Below are 22,836 nucleotides of genomic sequence, written 5' to 3' on the forward strand. Positions count from 1 at the left end.
TGCCCTTTTGCTGCCTTGCTGGTATTTGGGCTCCTTTTCTCTGTGTGTCGTAAAAGAACAAGTAAAACATCCCTTTTCACTTTATTTGAAAATCAATGTCATGCCATGAAAATTTTAATTCAACTCAAAGTTAGATTTCAATTTTTTTTTTTAAAAGGCTTCTTTAACTTCATCTTCATTATTTAAAAAAAAAATACTTTCTTCTTTTCTTTAAAAAAAATTTCAAATAAAATAAAAAATATTTAATTTCTATTACCAAACACCTATACTAAAATAAAAACTCTGAAAAACATCAATTTATAGCATATGCTTGGACAATTTTTTTTTTTAACAGCAGCCACCTCATTTTTTTTTCTGGTCTCTCTCAAATTCACTATTGATATCTTCATCTGTCTTTGTTCGTCTTCTCTGCAGGCTTGATCTTCAGGTCAGTATTATATCTCTTTGCTCTATTTGCTTCTTCTTCTTTTTTTTTTCGTTCGGAGTATTTGATTTAAACCTAGGGTTAGAATCTGGTAATTTATGTATTTTCCAATTTGTATTGATGGTAATTGAACCTAACTTCCTATAGCGTTCTTGCGATATATTGAAGGTACAGGGGTTCAATTTAGTTAGTTGTTATCTTGCAGTCAATTACTTCACATGGAATGTTTTGAGCTCTATGCATTCAATTTGGTTTCGTTGAACAAAGGAAATCCTAATACAATTTTGTTATTCTTGAGTACTTATCCACTAGTCTGGACAATTCATGATGAATTCTTGTAATACAGATGTCGTTGTTGTTGTTTGTTATATTGTTAAACCGTTTGACATTGATTAAGCTCATTTATATATCCTTTGTTATTGTTGGTTAAATGATTTGATTTGTTGGAGCTGCACCATCCTAAGCAAATTATATTATTAGATTTTGGTTGTGAGCGTTCTGTTTGGATAAATTATCTGGGATTGATTCTTGATGTAATGACATCAGAAAGTAGTACATTCGACATAGATATTTATTGCTCAATTTTGTATTTTCATGTGAGTCATATTGGTAAATATCAGTTTCAGAGTGCATACAGATCTTTGTTGTTTCTGGCTACATTTTGATCTTTATACCGTTCTATAGTAGCATAAAGAGGAAACAAAAACGTCTTTCATTTACTACATTTTCTTAGCTAAAAGACTGGAAATTTTACAATATTGTTAATCTTCTTTGCTTCATGATTCACAACTCTAAGCATTAGTTATATGATATAGTTGTTACAAATTACCAACTTCTTACTACATCTGAATGTTTCTCAAAACACTTCTTATTTTGATAAATATTAGATATTGAAGCTTTGCAAGTTGCTCAAAAGAGTTTGGTTACTCTCTCTTTTACCTGGCTGAATTTCATTTGTGATTGGTATATGATTTGGGAAATTTAGGAATCTTATGGCGGATAGGGCTTATGAAAGGCACTCAGCTGATAACTTATGTCTGTGTATGCTAAAAAGGGTATTTCAAGTTTGTATCCTCCAGTTTGTGCAACGCCTATGTTTGTTGAACTTGAGTCTGTGATTGTGGGTAGCCCTAAGATACTTAGAGACTACGAAGAATGAAAAGAAGTGGAGGAGGGACAGAAGGTAGGGTCTATACTCTATTGTTGGGAGTAGAGAGGCTTGACGTGTAAGTGAAACATATACCTTAAAGATGACTGAACCTAATACTGAAAGTTTTCAAACAATTGCAGCCTCACCTATTCTTCGAAATAAAACTTGCAATTGCTCCATAAGGAGGTGGATACTTAATACAAGAGCAGCATACTTATATTGTGGATCTTGGAACAAACAGTCAGGAAGACAAATAAAGCAAGCTGGCAAGACCAATTAAAACATGTTGCTTGTGAACTGATATAGTCTCGCATTTCTTTTTCTCCTATAAAAATTATTATTTTACTCCCATAAGAAAAACATCTTATACTTCAAATAGTCCGAGAAAAGTGGAGTTGTGGGACAATTGGTGTAGAACCAATGAATGTACATGCTTCATTTGCTGAGTTCATTACCCCAGTCAGTGGAAATGCAATCTGCTTTATATAAACAGATATATAGATATTCTAATTTGTTAATATTAGTTGCTTCATATTCAATTTGTTGCTGCGGCTTCATATATTGTATTTTGGCCACAAAGTAACAAAAAAATTTAAAAGGAAAAATAAAGACTTGCTTTGATGGTAAACTGGAGTAATATTTATAATAGCTGCACAAATCTAACTACTAGGTCCTATACGTGCAGGGAATACGAGCAATTATAGTTAGTGATTTGAGACGGATAGTTGAAATATTGATGACTTCTCATGTGGAATCAGTCAAACCTAAGGTTCAGTCCTTCTTAGCAAGCCATAAGATATTAATAGGTCTAAATCAAAAAGGTAACTACAATGTTAAATGAAGAGACAGCTTAGAGTATTTGCGTACACCTTATAGTTATTCTTATCCAACAATATATCAAGATATTAGGATATAAAAGACAAGACCTTCACACTTTTTTCCACAATGTCTAGAGTTGAGAGTGGTATATATGTCAAAGTGATAATTTAGGATATTGATTCGGGGATCCAAAATAAGCAAATAATATTCTGGAGATCCTCTGTAATGAGGAATTTTGCAGAACAGTTTGAGTCCATGCTGCCTTGGTACACACAAGGCATTCCTTTTTGTTAGAACTTCTTTACTTAAGAGATATATCACATAATCAAAAAGGTAAGATAGGAACCCTATTTTGAAGGAGTCCTACTGTGAATGCTAGGAAGCTTGTTAGACGAAAGAATTGTTAACATATATGTAGTTCACATGACTCTCAAAATCTTTTATATATCAAGACACTTTTTTTTTTTAAGACAGTAACAATAGACACTACTTTTTGAGCAAAGCTCATCTCCACCCCTTCAAAAGCTCCCCTATTTCTCTCCCTCCAAATGGCCCACATTAAAACTAGAGGAGTAACATTCCAATCCTTGCGTCTTCTTCTCCTAGCTCACGGATCTTGGCATTACCCAAGTAACACCAAACCATCTAAAGATATCCTCCCATGACCTTGTAGCTAACTTGCAATGTGTGGTCCACATCCTCACCCACCTCCATTCAAAGGAAACAGTAGCTCGTAAATACAACCTTTTGTTTCCTAAGATTCTTGCTAGCAAAATCGCCCCTCTAGTAGCTAAGCGTAGAAGCACACGTTTCTGGGCATCTTAGGAATCCAGGCCGAGGCATGTGGAAAACTAATTCTGCCCTGACCAGAAGCTTCTCATCGAATGACTTAACTGAGAGCCAATTGTTATTCCCAACTCCAACTCCAATTCCCAGCATCGGGTCTGTTAATCAGCTGGAAGACCTTCAACGTTACAAGTTAAAAAAAAGTTTCAGTGGGATATTGTGTATTCAGTTGATTGTATACAAAGATATATTATTACAATACATATTCGTATGCATTTCCTTTCCAGGACTATCTACATAATATGGTTCTTAGTTTTTAGGAGTTCAAGAAATTTGCTACTTCATCAAAAGTATTTTTTTTGGGATCCGATGCGGACACAGATCAGATTCAGACATGTCACATAATGCATGTTATTCTAGTTTATGTGTTGTTTTCAGCATTTATATAGATTATTCTAACCAACAGTTAACACATTATTAGCAGCATACAGTTCTTTGCTTTTATTTTCAGATATACTAGATCATATGCACTGTCCTTGTGGAAGTAAAAGTTAATATTCAAAGTGTTTCCTCTATTTCTTCAAGTAATGATGTTGCAAAAGTTCTATTTCAATTTACTCTAAATTAGAACTTCAAAATAGTTTTAACTATATCAGTTGGCCATCTGATAATCACCACCTCCTGTTAGCATGTGTATAAAATGAAGCTCTGTGAAAGAGTGAGAAGTTAATCATGTATTTTACTATATTGGTTATTTCAAGTATGCTAATGCAGAGTTGAGTGTATACGTTGTGTGAGAATATTTAAACCAACTTTTTTGGCGCTCTAAAAGAAATGGTTATAGTGATACAGCAACCACTACCTTTACCATAATAATCAGGTTTTGAGACCTGTGACTTAGTGCCAAAATAGTTCCTTGCTTCCGGTATGATTGCACGGAAGCAGATGAGCCGCACAATCACTTGTTGAGTGCCTCTGCTGGTAAGAGCTGTTGTAATCTGGCTTTTGCTTTTGTGTACTTGAACTTCTAAAACTAATTAAGATCTAGAACACTGTGATACACATGTTTATCTGGTAATATTCATTTTCAAAACAGAAAACTATGATAAAATAGCAATTATCTACATGCTTAATTTTTGTTAATTTATATGGATTTTTCTTAACGAAATCGGTAAGAATATCTCAATCATGCCCCTCAATTGGTAACACTACTTAGTGATTGTTGAGTGCTGGTAATTTTGCTACTTTTATGTCTTTCATCCTTGTAATGGACTTCATAGATCTTTTTATTCTTCTTGTTTGTTAGCTTTCTGACTGAATTAATTACTTTTGCAGGAAATTGTGGATACCTTACCATACGACAAAACTGTTGATTTTCTGAGGTTTCTCATAGAACTCTACCAACTCACGGATATCAAGAAACTTGAAAAGCAAAGAGGCATAGAGAAAGCCTTGCTTTGAAGTGTTTAACGTGGATTAAACCCTAAAACTTTGACGTCGTCATTTTTTAAAGATATAAAAAGGGAGATTTCGCACACCGTTCAGAAACAATGGCTTCGTTTGGATCTCTTAAGCAGGCTATCTTTGATAGACAAACAAGAAAACAGCAATACCAAGATCACATACGAGGCCTGAATGCTTATGATCGCCACAAGAAATTCCTCAATGATTATGTTAGATTTTATGGAAGAGAGAGATCCACACAAGAAAAGTTTCCTGTTAAAACAGATCAGGATACTCTTAAAGAGGGATACCGATTCATACGAACTGAGGAAGATGATATGAATCCATCATGGGAGCAAAGGCTGGTGAAGCGCTACTATGACAAGCTTTTCAAAGAATATTGTATAGCTGATATGACACACTATAAGAGTGGCAAGATTGGTCTGAGATGGAGGACTGAAAAGGAAGTGACATCTGGGAAAGGGCATTTTGTCTGTGGTAACAAACACTGCAATGAGAGAGACGGTCTAGCAAGCTACGAGGTGAATTTTTCATATGTTGAAGCAGAAGAAAACAAACAAGCCCTGGTGAAATTGGTAGCCTGTGAGAGATGTGCAGAAAAGCTTCTTTACAAAAAGAGGAAAGAGAAGGATCAATCTAGAGAGGACCTGAAAGATAAGCATCGAAGGAGAAGGGGAAGATCTGCGAGTGATAATGAACATAAGGATGATAATTACGAACGAAGGAGAAGGGGAAGATCTGTGAGTGATGATGAAAATAAAGATGATAATTTCAAACGAAGGAAGAGGGAAAGATCTGTAAGTGATGATGATACTAAAGGTGATAATTACAAACGAAGAAAAGGAAGAAGTAGAGGGTCAAAGGCTCCAACTTCATCTGATAATCAAGATAATGAGAATATGGATGAGTATCTGGAGGGAATGTTTCCTTGACAGGAGGCTACTGATGTTTTTGTAGAGATTTTGAAGTCTTCATTAAATTTGTTTAGATTGCAACTAGGTATTTTTGTCTGGACAATGGAGAGGAAAATTGGTAGGAAAGGCACAAGTAATTTCGTATTTTTGAAAGGGTAGACTGGTTAAGAAATACATGAAGGAACCTGGAAACACTGGAAGTGGGGAGCTCAAGTATTCTATTGAGTTTGTCTCTTCCATGTAAAAGCAAGAAGTGTAGCAAGTGATGTTTCTACTTAGTTTCAACAGTTTTTGCTAATGAGTAGCTCCTCGGAATGTAAATATATGATCCATGTACACTTATGTTGGTTATGAAGCTTACTCCTTTGACCTAATGGATGTTTCATCTCCAATATTGTAGATCAATTTAACGCACAATGGCACAAGTTCATCGAAAACGTGAGCCTGTATAGTTGTGTGATTTTAGTAGGCAGTGAAATTGATGAATTCCTATTGCTTTCCATAGTTTGCTGTTTGTCAAGTACCCACTGGGCTTCATTAGTAATCAAAAAGGATGAAAATGAACTTCACTTGGGTATTTGTGAAAATAGTTATTCACTTAAATATGCACTGGTATTTAACTGTTTCAATCATGTGTTTCAACTCCTAAGTAACTGTATTTAAGCCAAAAGTAGCAGTCATGCATATGTAAGTGAATAACTATTCACAAATACCAAAGTGAAGTTCATTTTCATCCTTTTCAATCATCTGTTTCACTCTTTGAGTATGTGTATTTAAGCCAAAATAGCAGTCATAAATTGCTCAATTCCAAGTACCATGGATGAGTTAAATTGATTAGCTTTCTTTTGTTGAGAATGTCAAGAATAAACATATACACCCAAAAAAGAAGGAAATAAAGAGCTAAAAGTAAATAAGAAAACAGATATGCCCATAATGAGACCCTCCATCTGTACAAGTGTGACATTTTATTTGACTTGATCAACTTCCCCCTCATGGAAAGTCTCATCTCAATCAAACTCCTCTCTCTGCTGAATGGAGACACCTATTTTTTCAACCATCTACATCTATAAAGTCACTTGGAACAATCTCTTCTCATTGTATATGTACATTTCGCATGCTAATCAGCTCGTTGCCTGCTCCAGCGTCAATAAAATAAGACTGAAACAGCAGCACTAATGCAATACATGGATCTTGTGTTATCATCTTAACTACCTGATACTTCGAGAATTATTCATGTATGACGATTCCTTTCGACATAAACAGTCTGGTAGAGGATTTACATAGAATGCCTCCTCTGAACGAAACCTATCCGTCCCCTTTGTACCTGAAATTGGCCCTTTCCTCTTTCTTGGCGATCCTTGCCTGCACAATCAAAAATAATAATTAAATAAAAGTACATCAGATACCATTATATTGGTTCTTGGCAGAAGTTCTCATATCTTCAATCTAATGACCATAAGAAAAACGAGTTTATGCAATGCAGATGGAAGAACATACTTGAACCGAGATCCAAGAGGCACTCTAATTGTCACAATGTTTCAAAGATCTACTGAAGTAGTAAAGAGCAAACAATACTCAAAATTGTAATTTCAGTTTTCATCTCTAAAAATGGAAGCGAAAAAGATATCACTCATTACTGGCCAGGGCCAGGAAAAAACTTCTACATCCAGTTGCAAGCCTTTCCCAAACACACAACAAAGAATATATCATCAGACTCCGGAAAGATAGGACAAGAATAATTGCGAGCAGATAACTGTTAGAATTCATATAGAAATATAACCACTACATCGGCAGGACCATCATCAGCACCTTGATTATATTTCACAAACAGAAAAATATCTCTAAGTTTGACATACCGCCTCCTGTGGGTTTCAATAATGCGATTGGACAGATTTTTCCCTTCTTTCATCGTACCCTGGTCAATTTTGTCAAAAAGCCGGACAAGAGTTCTCCTGGTGATTATTAGCGAAGTATTAGCAGGAGAAAGTTATAATCCTCCAAGCAGACTAAATACTAAGTGGGAACTAAAAGATACTGAATATAGCGACTAAATACTTAGTGGGAACTAAAAGATACTGAATATAGCATGTGTAGAAAGGAGGTCTTGCCTATCAGGAGATATTGTTTTCCTATGCCCCAGAAATCGACGATGCCCCTCAACTGCTCTTGCCATATTTCCCGAGTACGTAGGAATGAATATGTCACTCTCAACAGACACAATATAGTCTAGGGCAGCCAATTGAGATGCATGATTGACAAATGGCTCAAGCTCCTCAATAGAAGCCAACTTTTCCTGCAAGAAAGATGCAAATCACTCTTTAATAAGCAGAGCCTATCACATAGATCAGAAGTACTTTGTATTGCGATTATATGGCTTCGATGGAAATCTGCTTCATACTATGGGATCGAGAAAAGAAGGAACACGCCTTGGCAGATTGAAATCACGAAATTGATATTCAATTAAACTTCAAAAGCGAAAAAAGATGAATAAACAATTGGTTCATGCCAATATTGATGCTGCAGATTCAGCACCTGAACAGACTAACCAATTCTCTTTGGGATCTCAAAAAGCATCAAACAAGAAGATGGACTCTCTGACTGAAAAACAATGAATTTAATTTGGTCCGGATAGCTGAAGTTTTTTAGAGACTTTGCTCATCTCAATGGGGACACAACAATTGCCATTTCAAATATTGACAGAGCTTGAAATGGATATACAAGTGACCTGATTTCTTTATGACAGATTACAGTTAAAATTTTACGAATCTTTCAAAAGATCCCAAACAAATCCCTATTATCTTTTCCCTGTTCTATTCTATTCACTTGCTGATGAGCACAAATTGTTTTTGCGTAACACAAAAACAAAGATCCACACATACTGCTATAAAGAATGACTATATCAACATATAGCAAAACTTGTGGACGCTTTTATTCTAATTTACTCTAAGAAAATGTTCAGATTATTATGCTGACTGGACCAACTTAAGTTGTACTAGCTATGTTTTTCATATTCATATACAGACATTGAGGCCAAGAATTGAGCACATCGAGTTTTTGAATTAGTTTCATGTGATCCCCCCACTAGTCTACATGGAACTATTTTATCTTTTATTTTAGTTTAATTTGAATGTAAATAACTCTAGAGTTGTGTACTAAATGGACTTGACTCGATGCACTTACGTAAAGTCTTGGTTATTGTTTTTATCATCATGTTTAGGTTGTTGAGACACTATTGCTTGTTTAAACATATTAAGTATTGCCTTGAGATTGATGAACGAGTCCATCAGGTTCTGGGTCATGTGCCCAATTTTGGGTGTTTTTTTTTTATCAATTCGGGTGGTGATATGATGTGTTTGATAGCACCCACAATAAAATTATTTCAAACGTGTTGAAATATCTACAGGCTCATTTCAAATTCTTCAATTTTTGACCACTTATCAGAACTTTTAAATTCATGGGCATGGACATTCATAAAATCCACTAGAAGTTACATAGACAATCATGTGAGGCATCTAACTAACAAAAATCATCCAAGACATTTTAAGCAACAATGCAAGGAAGGTTTGCGTACCTTATTCATTAACAAGGGGTAGCGCAACAACAGATCAGACATATGGGAATCACCCCCATATATCTCTCCAGCAGCAATATATATAGGAGTGTTTGATGGAAATCCAAGACCGGAAAGGAATAGTCCAACTTCTCTTGGAGTTAATGGACAATAGCCTTTACTTCTCTGTTCTACAGGATCAATTTCTTTCACCTTCCACCATGTAGTGTTTTCCCTACAAATGATCAAGATAATGAAAAGACCATCGTCAGATTACAACTTCAAACAATCTAGTCAATGGCATGCTCTACTAATTCAAATAAAAGTAAGAAGAGGACATTTCTAAAATCTTGGTGGATGTGACAGGGGAAGGGCTCCAATTCAGGCCAATCACTACACATAGAAACAAACAAGCACCAACATCATAGATTTCTTTTTAGAAGAAATGTACCAATCAGTATTGCATCCAGAGATCCTTTTCTTTGTGAATGTTCCTTTTTCTTTTAACTAACTTATTAAAATTGGTGATTTTAAAGTTTGTAAACTATACAATTGAACCCCACAGGAACCAAAATAGGAGACCAGTGAGCTAGGCATTTCACACGTGTCTAATAATCAAGCAAAATGAAAGCATATGGTTGATGTTCAACCTGTTAAAAAGTGTTCTTGCTTCTTAGCAGACAAACTTTTGTTTGAAGAGGTCAGATGTTATCCAACAATTAATCAGAAGCACATGCTCTGGCTATCAAATAACTATACGTCATAACAATCTACCTAATTGCCTTCAGTTCCTCAGCTTCCTCTGGGGATAGATCATGTGTGCATCCACTAAAAGCAAGCATGTCCTTTTCAAATCGCAAATGTAAAGCAATATAGGGGCCATATGATCTCATCCGATCAACCAACATCTGTACATAGAAGTTGAATCAGTGAAATAGATCAGGCAAAGTAACACTTGAAAATGATTTTGATCTAAGCATCAATAAGTGGTGACCTTTCCCATTGCTTCAATCTTGGGAGCAAATCGAAGAGCTTCATAACAAGCTCGACACCGCAGCTTCTGAATATCAGGAGGCAGGTTATTATTCGCCAATCTTGAATCAGACTTGGCGGCTCGAATGATCTAAAGAGATTAGATTGCATAAATTAATTACAAATGGACATTATTGCTTGCTTGGTACACAGATTAGTTTTATGTACCTGGTATTCATCCCACAGTCGTGCAATCTCTTCCTCATAGTAATCCACACCAGACCAACTCCTAAAATGTTTGACTGCTTTAGTTGCAGATGCCAGTTCCTTCGGTAGCTTTTTGACAACATTTACATCGTTTTTCAAAGAAATAATAAACTGGTCTTCATCAAAGACATCGGAGAAGTTGCTGCAATTCAGGCATTAAAGAGTAAATTTTACCAGTTTATGCAGCAAGTATAATACACTCAATCCTTAAGGATGAAAAGGATGTTGATCCCCTTGCAACTAACAGTTCAAAATGAGCATGAAACCACAAAAAGAAATTGCTCACTAAAGGAAATTACGCACCTAGAGTCCTGCCAAAATGAGCGCTTATCAAGCTCAGGGATCACAAGGGTAGCATTTATGATACGAGCAACAGCAACCATGTCACATATCTGCAACATAACAACCTTTTCCTTCAACAGAAAGCCACCAAACAATGACAAGTAAATGTTTTATGCATACATTGTGTGAACTTTACACAGATTGACATAGTTTTCATGAATCCACAATTAAAAAAAAAATATTCATTAGGACCAATTACCTTATAAAAAAACGAATTAACATGTATACTGGTTTAGGGGAGATGAATTGTCTTCTAGAAGATTTGAAATGTAAACCAAATGCTAGAAATAAGGGACATAAGACATATCCATTGAAGAAACCCATACTGAGTTAAGAGTATGAGTAATTAAAGATGCATATTTGACATAACAGACTTCCACTCATCCTCCTCCCACCAAAACACAACTTCATTTTCTCAGAGTAAAATTAATGCCTGGTGATAGATGGCTTGGGTTATGATCACCAGTCATCAGTTATTCCAAAAGAAAAAATGAATGAAAGAAGATAACTCGCACTAAACTTTTTAAATAATTTCTTTCCTTCAAAGAACAAATCCTAAATTTTAATAATTAGTAAAGGATTAATTCCAAAGCTTATGTTTTAGTCATTTGAATCTTTGAATAAAGAGAGACCTCAACAGTCTGAAACATACTTCAAATTTAGTATATTGTCCAACAACATAAATATTCCAGTGGAGCATGATACTGAAAGGAAAAAAGGAAATAATAATCCTGAAATTTAAGAGAAACAGACATCTTTTATATGTGAAAAGAAAAAGAGATGCAAAGAATACAGACCCCAGCTCTCATCTGATTGAGCCCACCATTGGCATGAACCAGCAAGTACCCTCGAGACTCTGGAGGAGCTGGAGTTAAATTTGCAAATAGAGATAAGCAACATAGAAAAATTCATATACGTTTGATTCAAGAAAGCACAAAGCCACTCTCTTATATTGGATTGTATGGGAACAAGGAATTGCTTACGTGTATATAATGGACTTGCAGCAACACAAGGAACATGGTCGCGATTTGGGGGTGGTTTCCATAACTTTTCCAAACTCCCATTCCGACTTGCAACATCTAACTGTCAAATCTAAAGGAGTGAACATGAAATATGCATAACTACATATTTACATAGTCCTATGTCGAATGTCTACAAACATATGTCAAATCATACCAGACCAAACACTAATGCCATCATGAACTCAATTTACTTAAAGAAAGAATATTTTCTTCCCTAACCCCACAAAGTGAGATTACACAGGGTAAGCTGTTGAAAGATAAACCGAAATATATTTTTTTGAGGGAGTATAAAACCTTTCGAGCAGCGAGAGGAGCCTTTGGCAAATGGGGCGGGGCAAGTTCTTGAATCCAGCTTCTTTCTCTACTCAGCTTTTGGGATGAATATTCATGTTGCTATAACAATAAAACACCCCACATCAGTACCTAAACCTCGAATGACAACCATAACCGCAAAGAAATGTCAAAATGAAAGAAATACTGAAAAAGTATTTTCAACATCAACCATCACCACGATACAGGATAAGTTTGACAAAAACCAGAAAATTAATGATACAATTGAATTTCTAGTTAGCATTGATAGTTAACAGCTTATTTTAGATCAACAAATAAACCCACTTGAAATCCCTTATCTATCTTTTGAGAAATGACATAGCCCTAGTTTCTAGCTTAGCTCATAATTTCACCCTGTTTTAGCCTTCCCTGCATTAATTTTTCTTCAAGTTCAGTTAAGTTCCGTTTACAGATGGCATCAATTAATCAACAATTTAGTCAAATAAACCTAAAAAATACAAATTTTATCAGACCCAAATCCCAATACTATAGAAATTACACCCTCAACACCAACTCAGCTGATTTCAGGTATATGAATCTTCAATATCCATTTCGTTCTATGTGACACCGTTTCCATTAGTAAAAGAACGAAGGTCATAACGAGCAAAAATAGAGAAAACCCAATATAGTTCAAGAAATGTACCGTGGGAAGTTTATCAGGCAACTTGGTAACTTCTGAAGCAGGAAATTGGATATGAACATATAGAAGAGCCATAAGGGCTATTCCAGTGATGGCAAAAGTTAACATCTTGCGCACAATAGACACTTTTCTCCATCTTTTCTTCTGCATCTTCAACAACACCACCCTTTTCTTTCAAGAACCCACAAAAATAAACAAAATCTCAGACACCCTTTTGATACGTATGGCTGATTTTGATTCTTTGTTGCGTGGAATTCGTAAGTGTGTTTGATTCTTGAAAGTTGAAATCTCTGAGCTTGGTGGGGGTTAAGCTTTTGGTTTTTTTAATGGCATTTATATGCAGTAAATAGTTTCCATTATTTTTCATAGTTGGGGGGGTCTGGGTACTAAGAATTTGAGTAAGAATAGAGTAACTCGGATTGTGCTGGATCGATAAATATTTTTTTATTTTTAATAAAATTTAAATTTATGAATTCATCTTAATTAAAAAATGCTATATTTAATATGTCTGTATAAATCTAAATTTAGTCAAAATTTAATATATATAACTAAAGAGTACGAATAAAAAAAAAAAGAAGAAGAATGAGAATAATGGACCAATTAGACAATTACAATGAGACACAAAGTAAAAAAGGTGAAAACAGGATTAATAGATCCTCTTTGTAACCTAATTATTCGTATTTATTCATCGCTAATAAATCAAACACTTTAAATTTCAAAATCCTAATTCCGTATTTAGTAGGAGTTTGACCTGGCATAATATCACTTTAATTATTATAAATCATTTAAATGTAAAGAAATAAAAGGAATAATATTTAAAAATAGACATTTTGTTCATTAAGTTGAGTGAACAAGTAAAAATAAACAAGAAATAGTAACAATACTAATATTAAAATTGAATCAACTCTAAGAAAATCAAAATCCAATTTTAATTTTTAAGAAATTATTAAATAAGGGTAAAATTAATTTATTTTCCTTCCAATGTAAATAATTCATGATTAGCAAGCTGTTAAACTTGAAAATTTTACAGTAAATATAAGAATAAACGTGCCAAATTTAAGGATAAATTTCCTCAGAAAATCTTGATAGAATCTTGGCTATACTTATAGATCCGGAAATGTAGAAATTAACATACATGAAATGTAACAGTGTTTGAATTAATAATGATAATATTTTATATAATTCATTACATGCGCAAGTGAAATCAGGTTAAAAATTGATTAATATAAAATATTATCACATAATTAAAGTAGTTATATTTTACCTTTCTAATAAATAAAAATCTAGTGATTCTATGAATTATGTTAAATCAATTCATGATATTCACAATCTATTTTTAAAAAATCTCATTTAAATTTTCATTTATTTCATCTATTTTTCTTTTACGTCTAAATAAAATTAAAATGCTTAAAGCCAAATTACAATAAGAGTCATTAAATATAAAGAAACGCACACTATATTAATCATAATTTAGTGTTGCTATGTTTTTGTCTTTGACTTTCTATAAGTATTTTTTAAATTAGCCTCCCTCAAATGGTAATAAAATATTCGAAAATAAAAACGAATATTTAAGGGCCAGCAGAATAAAAACAGATCTCAAGATGACCTAAGCTATTAGTTGCATTTAATTTAATATCCATCTTAGTAATTGTCATGTTGTATGCCTTAGAATACGTCTATGTTTTCACAAGATAAATTGGCATTATCCTTTTCTATATTATGTCCAACAAGAAACCTATATATATATATATATATATAATCCACTTGTAATGGAACTATGTAAGAGCCTGTTTGGCTCAGCTTAAAAGCTGGTCAAACTGACTTAAAAGCTGGTTTTTGACTTATTTAGCTGTTTGGCAATACTCAAAATAACTTATTTTAAGTTAAAAAAAACTTATTTTAAGCCAAAAGTAAAAAGCTGGGGTAGGGGTGCTTTTTCTTTTTTAGCTTATAAGCTGTTTTAAGTTGACCACATTTTTATCTTTTTGCCCTTAATATTTTTATACAATCTCCAAATTATCCACATAACCCTAACATCTCTTTCTTTCATTTTTCTCTTTTCACGTTTGGCATAGCAAGTTCAGCACTTTTATCCAAACGCATAACTGCTTATTTTAAAAATAAGTTTCAGCACTTTCAAAAGTACTTTTTTAAAGCTGCTTTTATTAAGCCCATCCAAACGGGCCCTAAGAAGTTATTTTACTAGCTCCTAGAAGAAGTAAGAATCTTGAAAATATTTTGTATGAAATAATATACAGGTTGTTAAGTCTTTCCAAAATATAGATACATTATTATAGAAGTTATATAGTGACCAAAAACACTGAAAATCTTAGAACTAATAGCAAATATAATTATAAGTATTAGCTATATATCAAAGTTATTTCATTCTCATACATACGTAATGATCTACGTGAATCATTATCAATAACTAAAATTTATATAAAAAGAGCAATAACTTAGATTTATCGTTTTGGTGTATATATATGATCTTGTTGAAATAACTATCTTTTTTTTCATTTTATTACGTGCAAAATGTGAAGTCCAAAAGCAATATATGAACTAAGCATGGGAAACCTATAGGCTATATGCACTAGACTTTCTATTTGTTTTCACATATGCTTGTAATGATTTTTGTATAATGGTATGGACCATTTATCAATTTTAATATCTATATATCTAATGTCATCAAAGTTGGACCGTTATTAATAATAATAAAAACAATCGTTTACATACTTGCAAATTTTTTCTCCTTTATTTGTAAGAAAAACCATTAATGCCTCTAAATTTGTGTAAGTAATTGGTTTTGCTTGGCTTGATCTGTACTCACTATTATCGTTTCATATCAATTCCAAATTTGGACTTAACTTTAGCTATATCTATAACAGCCTAAAAACTTTTTTTTTCAGTGCATATTACTATTTTTAATTTAAGGAGTACGTGTTTTGTAAAAGTCTTATTTTATAATGCGAATTAATTAGAAGCAATATAGCCGTTTCTAGATATATATTGAACTCACATCGATTATGTGAACCGAATATTATTTATTATAAGAAAAAAAAAAGTGGTATTACATAATTGCATCTTTTCACTAGAGAGATTACCAAAGAGCAAGCAAAAAACATTCTTTGCATTCTTTACTTCACCTATTCTCTTTGAGTGTACTCTTGAGCCCTCTTTTTTAAAAAAATAAATAAATAAATAAATAAATACTTTATACCTTTTTATCTACAAGACGTCAAAGCTTGAGTGACCTTGTTGTGGAAATAAAATTATTTGTATTTTGCGTTTATATTAAATAATTAATGTGATGTTCATGATGGAGGAGGACCAACGAGGATAGGGGTTGAGAGGAAGGACTAATAGGTTTTTAGGCTAATAAATTTTCGAAGAAAGTTTAGACGAATCTTACGTTAAAATGTAAAGGAAATTATGAAAGGCTTTATAAAAAATAATGAAATTTAAAAGATATTATTGATGATGTAGAAAAATACGAATATGAAGCAAAATCATATTTTCTCATTTTCTATTTACACTTTGTAGCTCCAACATCATGCCAAAGCACATGAATAGTCGTGTCTCGCACTCTCAAACATAGAGAAGCACACTAAATTTATTGATCGTATTTTTTTTCTTTAATAATTCATGTGATATTAAAATTATTTTGTGTGTATCTCGACTAATTTAATAAATTATTTGTTATTTTTCACGTATTAGATTATAGATAATTATTCTCTGAGCTTGGTGGGGGTTAAGCTCTTGACTTTTTTAATGGCATTTGTATGCAATAATAATTAGTTTCCATTATTATTTATAGTTGCGGTTTTGGGTACTAACTCTAGCAATACTAGTCCCATATCCAAAGGAAAAAAAAAGGGAGAAGAAAGGACAGAAAACACCACAAAACTTTAATACTAATACATATTCGGAAAGTGTAAATAAAAATTTGGCCAGAAAATTAAAATAATTATAATTTTTTTCTATTTTAAAATAAATGATTATTTTCTTTTTTTAGTTAAAAATATTAAAAGTTAAAAGGGTAAAAATATTATTAAAAAAAGGTGAAATAACATAAAAAAAATAATCCCTTCGTTAAAAAGGATGCTTTGATTTGAAACGGAGTTTAAGAAAAGAAATATAATTTTTTAATCTTGTGGTTTAAATTAAAGTTATGTCAAATGTATCAAAATGTCCTTTAATCATGTGGTCTTAAACATGTCAGGTAGAAAATTAAAATTAAAATATTATCAAAAAAGAAAAAAGATCATTCTTTTTTAAATAAACTAAAAAAAAAATAGGATTATTTTTTTTCATTTTAGCTAATTTCCTATATATAATACTTCCATCAATAGTGCCAGTATAAGTGAACTACCTGACTCCCATTATTACGGAAGAAATTTAATTCGACATATGGTACTCATTTATGTCTTTAAGTTTTAACAAATCTTGAAATTAGTACATAACATAAAGTAACAAGACTAATTACAAGGAAATGACAAGCACTACAAGGGAATATAATTAGCACCACGGTTGTGATATTGTTTGGGTTTTTTTTTCACGGGAATTTTGAAGCAACAATAAAGTTATCTTTGTGTGATCTATAGTGTACAATCTATGAAAGTAGTTACTAATCATTAATGTTTGAATTGGATAGACGATCTATATTACACTCTCTAAAATATAACCCTTCTTTAAATCAAGCTAACACAAAATACTTTATATACCTATATACTCTTTACCATCTGCGTTAGACTTTGTTCTCATAGTTAACATAAACTTTGAATACTTTAATTCGTTAAATGACATTGATTTAATAAAGCACCAATAAATTTATATATTGATAATTTAGTTTGTATCTTGTATTTTGTTTTGATAATTTATACTCCTATATACTGATGAGAGTTTAGTTTCTATATACAGTAATAATAAATACTCAATAAAAAACCACTAGGCACAAGTCATTGCTCACGTAAGGACGTTGGGGATAATATGGCACATCATATTGCCATTCAATTTTACTAGTATGGTAAAGTCATAAAATTACTTGTCAAATTAAGTTTTACTCGTAAATTATGTTCTGAAAGCTAGCTCAATTTTACGTTTTAATTCGGATATTTTTTATTGGATGTTTCACTCCATACCATATGGAGTGCGACATTCAAGGACGGGGCAAATATTCACAACCCCTACATGGTCCAAGGCCCCACGCATCGGACCTAACGTGCTTGACTTTGATACCATATATTAAATTTAATTTGAGTTAATTAACTCACTTTTAAAAAACTAACTTAAAGGATTTTAAATTGACTAAATATTATACGGAGCCCAAAGTCAATTCTCATCTTGATCCAATAATATAAAATCATTTTTCAACAACAGTATTCTTTGTTTCATTAAAAATCAATGATCTACGTATTGTAGTTAGATGTTACATTTCAAATTAAATAATACATCATAAACAAGTTTTTGACATTTAAAATTAACTTTAATAAATAAGGAGAAATAGATAGATAATTAAGGAAAAATAATAATCAAAATACAAATCGAAGATTTACTCTAAACGTGGGTAAGGGGCAAAACTCAAAAGCATATTGTCTGACTAAATTGTGAAGAAAAGAACAAATGCACATGGGGAAATTAAGACCCTTGTCTAAGATCTCTTCTACTTATTTCACTTCCATGAGAGATTCATTAAGTACTGTCTTAAATTTCATGTGATCAGTGTGTGTAACAATTTAATTTGCCTCAAATTCAGCTACTTAATTTAAGGCACAAACAATCAAATTAAGTTTGTTTTCTCAATTAAATGATGTACATATTGTAATTTGTAAGTACATATAACAAAAATTTAACTAAATATTACTTTCACGATCTATTTTTACTTATTCACTATACTTCTTATCGATATTGATCTCTAGCTATAATACTAAAAATAATAGCGCAATCCAGCTATGATATCGATCTCGTTAATTATGTGTCTAGACTTGTATAATTTTAAAATGTATCATTAAAATCTGAAATTTATGCCTTTAAAATTGAAATACCATACCCATCTTCCATGTTTTGCCAATATACATGTTATTTGTCTAAAGTACTGTAGTTGCTAAGAACACTAAAATATTATACTCCCTCGGTTTCATTTTATGTGACACCATTTGACTTAGCATGGAGTTTAAGAAATAAATGAAGATTTTGAATTATTTACCAAATTGTCCTTCAACATTTTTCTCTCCTCATAAATGTATTAGAGTATTCCCTCCGTTTAAAAAAGAATGTCCCTATTCTCTTTTTTAGTTTGTTTCAAAAAGAATGATCACTTTCCTTTTTTAACAAAACTTAAATTTTAACTTTCCACGTGGCAAGTTTAAAACCACATGATTAAAGGGGATTTTGGTACATTTGACATAACTTTAATTTAGAACCACAAGATTAAAAAGTTCTCTTTCTTTTCTTAAACTCCGTTCCAAGTCAAACTTGACCATCCTTTTTGAAATGGAGGGAAAACTATTTAAAATTAAGTGGGACCAACAAGGGTAAAAGAGAAATTGTACCTTTAAATACTTGTCATATAAGGAAATGTAACATTTTTTTTGGGACTGAACCAAAAAAAAAATGATGTCACACAAAATGAGACTAGGGGTGGGCATAAACACCGGAAAACCGAAACACCGAACCGAATCAAAATTTTTCAGAATTTCGGTTTCGGTATTTCGGTTTTCTGTTCGATATTCGGTTTACTTTTTTGTATTTTCCGGTATTTTGATTCGGTTTTCGGTACGTATTATTTTGGTTTTTGGTATTTCGGTTTAACCGAAAATATTATACTATAATTTATATTATATTAATTAATAATTATTAATATTAAATAATTTTTTTAAAAAAGAAACCCTATGGCCGTATTCCTCTCTCTTTCATCTTTCTAGTAGATTTTCTTTTTCTCCTTTCCTCTTCCTCTCCTCTTCTCCTCTTCCTCTTCTCCTCCAGCCAGAAGCAGCAGCAGCAGCCGCCGCCGCGTCGTCAAGCAGCCAGCAGAAGTGGCGCCGCGCCGCGCCGTCCGCTATCACATTCAACCAGTCAGCAGCCAGCAGCCGCGCAGGATTGCATGTTTGTTTTTTTACTTTTTTTTTCTTGACTTTTTTCGTTTTTTTTCTTTCTGATTTTGTTTTTGACTTTTTGTTACTAGTTATTGTGAATTTATTGTGATTTTTTTTATATATATAGATATTAAAAAAAATGAAATAAAAAACCGAATCGAATTAAGAAAAACCGAACCGAAATATTTCGGTTCGGTATTCGGTACACAATTTACAAAAACCGAAAACCAAAAACAAAACCGAAACCGAACCAAAATACCGAATGTCCACCCCTAAATGAGACGGAGAAAATACCTAATTGCATACGAATTTTAATACTAGGAACAATATGTTACTAAAATATTATTTTTACAAACAAAAAAAAAAACTAAAAAATACTACCTACCTAGAATGTTGAACTAGTAAAAGGCCAATGAAACCTCCACCGTGACATTCCATTGATCGTTGAAACGTGATAAAAACTTCTAAACTCTACCAACTATTTTGTAATGGATATTACTGGTGCTATTCTTGTAATGGGTTATTAAACATTTGATCTGACCCATATAGATTGTTGTATAATCGCGAGTCTCTGCTTCATTCCTAATTAGAGAATTCAAATTTCAAGCTTTGAATATGAAGAAAATTTTATTGAGAGAGTCACTCTCGAATGGACCTTGCAATGCGCGATTAGTTGGGATTCCAATACGGACTACGAACAAATAAAAAATTGAGAAGTCTTTGGTAAGCAAATTGTTTTATTATACGTAATGAATTACGTTATTTTAATTGTCGTGGGGAGGAAAAATGAATGCCATGGGCTAAAATTAGTGATAAAAAAAGATTGATATACACATTATTCGTGTGTTGCCAAGTTTATCAAAGAATATGACATACAATATTATTTTCTTAGAGTAATAATTAAAATTTTTAAATATTTGTAAGAAGCAAATAAAATCAACATTAAACATATTTGGATAGAGACAAATCAATATACAAATTTTCTAGGTCCCAACCACGATATAATGATTTGCTAATCCATGAGAATGTACAAAATAAATGAAATTTGTTCTATCTCATTTGTGTTGTGTGTTAAGAAAGAAATTAAGAATTTTATTTAGTTATTTTCCAAATATAAAGAGTAATTATCCCCAATTAATTCAAAAGTTAAAAGTTAATTGCAAATTAGACAATTACTCATAAAGGATCTATTGACTTGGCTAAAGGTAATATTTTCTAAGTCATCTATGACTTGGTAAAATTATAAGATAATTAAGTGGAGTAGCAATTGGGGAACAAACTGAGTCAAAAACATGTTAATTATTACATACTATCTTTATAGAAATATTGGAATTTACCATTTATTTTTTTAACCATATACATAATTATATATTGATTATATATAATTATACACATATTATACATGGATTATAAATATTTTACATCCTTCTAATATTTTTTAGACGGTTATTTACATTAATTCTTCATTCCTAAGGACAAAAGAGAAAAAGAACCCTTCTTCATTTTTTCTTAATTGGCATCATTAGTGCTTATTTGTGGAATAACACTAAATTAAAATCTCCAATTGACCTAACTAGGAAAAGCACCAAATTTGAAAAATAATGTGATAGCACCAAATGGAACTTTCTATATTGAGTGATAGACAATTTATTTTGAACAAAGGCGAAGTCAAAATTTTAACTTTATGAATTCTGAATTTGATATAGACGATTTCAAATATTAATAAGGTTTTAAACTTAATATCTATACGTGTTAATAAACTTATTTAACACAAATATACTATTTGAACAAAAATTATTGAGTTCTATTCAATCATACTCGAGCTTCTAGCTTAGCCCCTGATTGTGGGTGAGTAGTTTATTCTTTTTCCACTAAAAACTTTCACAATATTGGATTGACTTATCCAAAAGAAAACAAAAAATTCCATATTGGATTTGCTTAGATGAGATGTCTTTTTCACTTTCTAATGGTTGAGAATTAGTTGACTTACACCAAAATATGGAACCAATCCTTTTATTTCTGCTGGACCATAAATATATAAATAAATCTAATAATTGTATTAGGCTGCTAAATATAAGTTTCTTTGTCTAGGTTTATTAGGTATAAACAAACAACATTATCAAGTAACTATACAATGGAAGAAAGAAATAATAATGTCATTTTTCTGAGAATTGTTAGGCAGGTTGATCACTTAACATAACCATATGATTAAATTACTATCCAAGATTTATTAAATAGGAAATATTTTAAGTGTGTCATAAAACAAAATCTGTCTAAATTATTTTGCTATCTATTAGTAAATTACATTTTGATCTGAAACAGTAAAAAGTTGGTCCTAAATTTATCATTTGGGCTATTACAAAACTTAAAGAGTAGGCATTCACAAAAAAGACCCATTTGTAGGCTACTATTTCAATTATGTCCAAGTTTTGAAACTCAAGCCCACTCTGTTAAGGACACAAAAAACAAAGAGTGCCCTAACAAGGTCATACTTTACGATAATGACATTAAACACCAACGATTTTAAAAAGTATAACTTACATAAATCACATAGTATTAGGAATAAATTACATTTTATCCCTAATTTTATTCTAATAACAATAATCCCTTGAAATTTCTACTTTTCTGATACATAATTCACCTTCCGGATACATTAATTCTGATACAAGAAAAATCTGTTTGTTGACCTAAAAAAGGGAACAAAATCTTTTTTGTTGCGCTTAAAATGGAAAAGACACGTAAAATTAACTATTCAATCCATAAATTACTCAATTAATTAATTTTCACTGATAATCAGTCTCTACCAAAGCAAAACAACTTCAGAAAATTCAAATTTCAAATTTCTTCTCCCAAATTGTTAAAAATCTTTTATATTTCGATTCAAAATCATTGAAAAATTGAGTAGATACATTATGAACATCTCTATTTTATTGAGAGATTCAAGAATCTGAGAAAGAGAGATGAGTTGAATCAAACATTGTAGCTTGGAGATTGATGAGTCGAGAAAAATATGAAGATTCGATACATTACAGAAACGAGTGTTATTTTATCCCTATAAAATTGTC

At 32.0% G+C, this 22,836-nt stretch overlaps 2 protein-coding genes across 4 annotated transcripts; one reads left to right on the plus strand and one right to left on the minus strand.

Annotated features, from left to right (window-relative positions):
* Positions 1-286: 286 nt before the first annotated feature.
* On the plus strand, positions 287-5,994 carry LOC107015737 (protein FRA10AC1). 2 transcript variants are annotated; one of them, XM_015216127.2, is made up of 2 exons: positions 287-427; positions 4,515-5,994. In XM_015216127.2, exon 2 carries the CDS (start codon positions 4,730-4,732, stop codon positions 5,573-5,575), a length of 846 nt encoding a protein of 281 aa, XP_015071613.1. In that variant the 5' UTR covers positions 287-427; positions 4,515-4,729; the 3' UTR covers positions 5,576-5,994. The 2 variants fall into 2 exon arrangements, with proteins under 2 accessions (XP_015071613.1, XP_015071615.1); XM_015216129.2 differs by lacking the exon at positions 287-427 and adding an exon at positions 4,023-4,160 and having other exon boundaries at positions 4,515-5,949.
* Positions 5,995-6,343: 349 nt separating this feature from the next.
* LOC107015666 (O-fucosyltransferase 7) lies at positions 6,344-13,021 on the minus strand. 2 transcript variants are annotated; one of them, XM_027916385.1, is made up of 13 exons: positions 12,684-13,021; positions 12,005-12,103; positions 11,672-11,771; positions 11,486-11,553; positions 10,650-10,738; positions 10,308-10,488; positions 10,102-10,230; positions 9,882-10,015; positions 9,129-9,342; positions 7,666-7,850; positions 7,414-7,509; positions 6,770-6,919; positions 6,344-6,690 (listed from the first exon to the last, which is right to left on the minus strand). In XM_027916385.1, the coding sequence occupies exons 1-13, from the start codon at positions 12,828-12,830 to the stop codon at positions 6,675-6,677; spliced, it is 1,608 nt and encodes a 535-aa protein (XP_027772186.1). In that variant the 5' UTR covers positions 12,831-13,021; the 3' UTR covers positions 6,344-6,674. The 2 variants fall into 2 exon arrangements, with proteins under 2 accessions (XP_027772186.1, XP_015071483.1); XM_015215997.2 differs by having other exon boundaries at positions 6,344-6,919; positions 12,684-13,020.
* Between the last annotated feature and the right edge of the window lie 9,815 nt (positions 13,022-22,836).

The sequence above is a fragment of the Solanum pennellii genome, chromosome 4, assembly GCF_001406875.1.
Source record: "Solanum pennellii chromosome 4, SPENNV200".
In the NCBI taxonomy this organism is placed as follows: Eukaryota; Viridiplantae; Streptophyta; class Magnoliopsida; order Solanales; family Solanaceae; genus Solanum; species Solanum pennellii.

Excerpts from the sequence above, each read along its gene's own strand:
- LOC107015666 (XM_027916385.1), bottom strand. The coding sequence starts at position 12,830 with ATGCAGAAGAAAAGATGGAGAAAAGTGTCTATTGTGCGCAAGATGTTA. Across the intron at positions 7,851-9,128 it reads ACCCCTTGTTAATGAATAAG|GAAAAGTTGGCTTCTATTGA; the intron begins GTACGCAAACCT and ends TCTTTCTTGCAG. Across the intron at positions 7,510-7,665 it reads AAAACAATATCTCCTGATAG|GAGAACTCTTGTCCGGCTTT; the intron begins GCAAGACCTCCT and ends AATAATCACCAG.
- LOC107015737 (XM_015216127.2), top strand. The coding sequence starts at position 4,730 with ATGGCTTCGTTTGGATCTCTTAAGCAGGCTATCTTTGATAGACAAACA.